Source organism: Brassica napus, chromosome C5 (assembly GCF_020379485.1).
Source record: "Brassica napus cultivar Da-Ae chromosome C5, Da-Ae, whole genome shotgun sequence".
NCBI lineage: Eukaryota > Viridiplantae > Streptophyta > Magnoliopsida > Brassicales > Brassicaceae > Brassica > Brassica napus.
This window is the reverse complement of record NC_063448.1, coordinates 46,391,068-46,394,188: the sequence shown is the minus strand read 5'-3', so window position 1 is coordinate 46,394,188 and position 3,121 is coordinate 46,391,068. Positions and strand designations below refer to the sequence as shown.

Here is a 3,121-nt window from a genome sequence, read left to right as displayed (position 1 = left end):
TAAACTGATAACCTGTGACAGCTACTACCCGTGACAACTAGAACCCATCAACTACAGAATAGAACGTGCTGCGCCAGTAGAGAAGTAGAACCCGTGACCTGCAGAAGTACAACCCTTGACCTGGAAAATAACACAGAAGAAGCAAGATAAGTTGTTAATCAACTAGAACCAGTGATCAAGTAATCAAGTAAGCAAGTAAGCAAGTGATCAAGTAACCAATTTATGAACTACACAACCTAAACAACTACGCGAGTAATCACCTAAACAACTATCACTGACCAGATCAAAGCATCTCAGAAACGAGTTTGTCCTTCAGAGACACCTCACTATCAGTTAGAGTATCTTTTTTGGATAGGAGACGTTCTAGTAATTTCTGTTTGGATATGTTCGGTTTCAAGTCTAGAATGCTCTCCAGTCGATCAAATGCTGCTTCATTCCCATGCTTCTTGCGTTTGGATACTTTGCAAGCCTTAACACCAAGAGGCCTAACCTCTTCCGAGTCAGGCACCGTCTCCACAGGTTCCTTCATTTTCTCCTTTGCACCATCTTTTGACACAGAGTTTGATATCCATTTTTGATCAAACCGCAGCTCCCTCCACGCATGTTCAAGTGTGAACTTGACCTGGTAGTCGTTTAAGAAGATGTCATGGGCAGACTTCATGACATTGTTCTCATTTTGGCCACTAGATTGCTCCTTCAAAGCGGCCTCATAGCTTCCCACAAACTTACACACCTGCTCATTCACCCTTCCCCACATCTGCTTACACTGACTCCACTCTCTAGGAGCAAAGCCAGTGAGCTGAGGACTTGAATTAAAATATTCCTCTATTTTTTTCCAAAATGACCCTAACTTCTGCTGGTTACTAACTATGGGATCCTTGCTGGTGTTCAACCAAGCACTGATGAGCACAATGTCTTCTTGTGTTGTCCACTTTCTCCTTTCCACCGGTTTAGGAACATCAGAAGACCCTACTTCTATGGTTTGACTGCTCTGGGAAGATAATAGGTTCATAAACCCGGGAGAATTAAGGGAAAATGGATCCATTTTGGTTTTGGGTGGTGTTTTAAACTTTCTTTGTGTTTTGAGAAGTTGGTTTGAGTTTATGGTCGAAAGGATTTGCTATGTTTTTAAACTACTATTTTGCTTTGAGTTTCGGATGGTGTTTCTAACTACCAAACATTGATTATACTTAATTAGACAACAAGTTGTTCACACACTGCATTCATTACATATCAAATCAGTTTTTAAAAACTCGAACAAGAAGTAGACATAGAGCATTCATCAGAACATTAATCACAACAACCAACTAACTCTAGAGAGCATCACATCACATTCAGAGCGTTTTAAATAATACAACATGGAACCTAGAATTATGAAGATCTAGTTTAGTTCCTAGTCTACCTAGTTAAGTTCAGTTCTACTTCAGCAAGCAACCTACACGGGAACATTTTTTTAAACAAAATACTACTTCTACTTCAGTTCAGTTTAGTTTGAGTGTTTACCTTTTGGATTTCATTCGAATCAGACCTTCTCAAGATCGGCCACCAGCACAGTGAGATTATAAACGTAACTAGTGAGGTTATCAAACAGCAAAGTGAGCCTTTTAACCTGTGTCTGCACATGGAAACAAAGAAACTTTGTTAGTGACTTAAAAAAAAACCTAACTTTACAATTATTAACTTGCTATTCGATACTCTCAAAAAAACTTCACTAACCTAAACACTCTCAATCTTTTTATTGAGATTGGGCACCCACTTGATCACCTGCTCAGCCTCCTCCACACGCTTACGCAGGCGTTCCATCTCCTCCTGGACACCTATCACCCAAGGCTGACGATAATGAAACCCATCAGCCTTGTTGATAACATAAACACATCAGACTCGCACAACTAAAATAAAATTTATACTAATTTGCCAAGTGAGAGTAATGCATGGAAGAAGCGGTTTGTATCTCTTACCTCGTAGTTTATGTAGGTGAAGAAGCGCTTCCCAGGAAGAGTGTCGTACTCCTCCTTCACCCGAACCTCATCAATGATTCTCCCACTACAGGGACATCTTCTGGGAATCCCGTATTGTGAATCGGCCACGTTTCCCAACATGTTGAAGTACTCATGTTGCATCTTTCTATCTCTTCTATCTTCTGCGGGATCCATCTGAACCAGAGAAGCAAACTGATTACAACATAATCACGAAAAATATGATGAAACGAACACTAAATCAAACCCACATGACGTTTTAAAACCACTAATCGAAAACCCCCAAAATCGATTTTGAACCCTAACTCGAAAACCCCAATTCGATTTCCAATCACCGAGAAACCAACCATAAATCGATAAATCGAACTCACATGACGTTTTAAAACCACTAATCGAAAACCCCCAAAATCGATTTTGAACCCTAACTCGAAAACCCCAATTCGATTTCCAATTACCGAGAAACCAACCATAAATCGATAAATCGAACCCCTCATAAGGTTTACAACCATAAATACGAACCCCCGTATCGATTTTGAACCCTAACTCGAAACCACAAAATCTATTTCGAATTCCCGAGATCGATTTCGACCCCAAAAAGCTTCTATCTAACCGTGAATCCACTCGATACTCACCTGAGCTCGTGGATGAGACACTCCGTCGTCGATTCGAAGGAGAAAATTGGAGAAAGGTCGGCGTCGCACGAGAAATTGCCTCTCGGACCGAAACCCTAGTTTTTTTTCAGAAATGAGAGAAAATGATTTCTCTCCGCTTTCCACCTCGTGACCTCACGCGTCTCCAATGGATGGCTGGCACCTGGCATGAACCCGTTTCATACGGGGTCACTCGTAAGACGCAGGTCGCGGAATTAAACTCATTTTCTCTTTTTTTTTTTGCTTCCGGGCCTTTGAACCCGAGCCCATGAACCCCTTTACAACTCTCAATGGGCTGCTCTTAGTCACTTTGTATTTTATATGATCCAATTTATTGTACTAGATTCATACAAACTTGGTCGAAAGAGACACAAGCCCATAATAGGCCCGTAAAAAGAGTTTGCACTCGTGTGACAAAGGGATCGTAGCAGAATTAGCATCGGCAAGTTATTGGCATGTAATGAGAGTCAATAGGATTAAAGGCTGTTGAGCGAG

The 3,121-nt window shown here is 41.1% G+C and overlaps 1 protein-coding gene across 1 annotated transcript; it reads right to left on the bottom strand.

The window, feature by feature from the left end:
- Positions 1 to 283: 283 nt before the first annotated feature.
- On the bottom strand, positions 284 to 1,045 carry LOC106425490 (glutathione S-transferase T3-like). Its single transcript, XM_013866224.3, has one exon. The coding sequence runs from the start codon at positions 1,043 to 1,045 to the stop codon at positions 284 to 286; it is 762 nt and encodes a 253-aa protein (XP_013721678.2).
- Between the last annotated feature and the right edge of the window lie 2,076 nt (positions 1,046 to 3,121).

Bases quoted from the DNA above. Each gene is read 5' to 3' on its own strand.
- LOC106425490 (XM_013866224.3), bottom strand. From the start codon at position 1,045: ATGGATCCATTTTCCCTTAATTCTCCCGGGTTTATGAACCTATTATCT.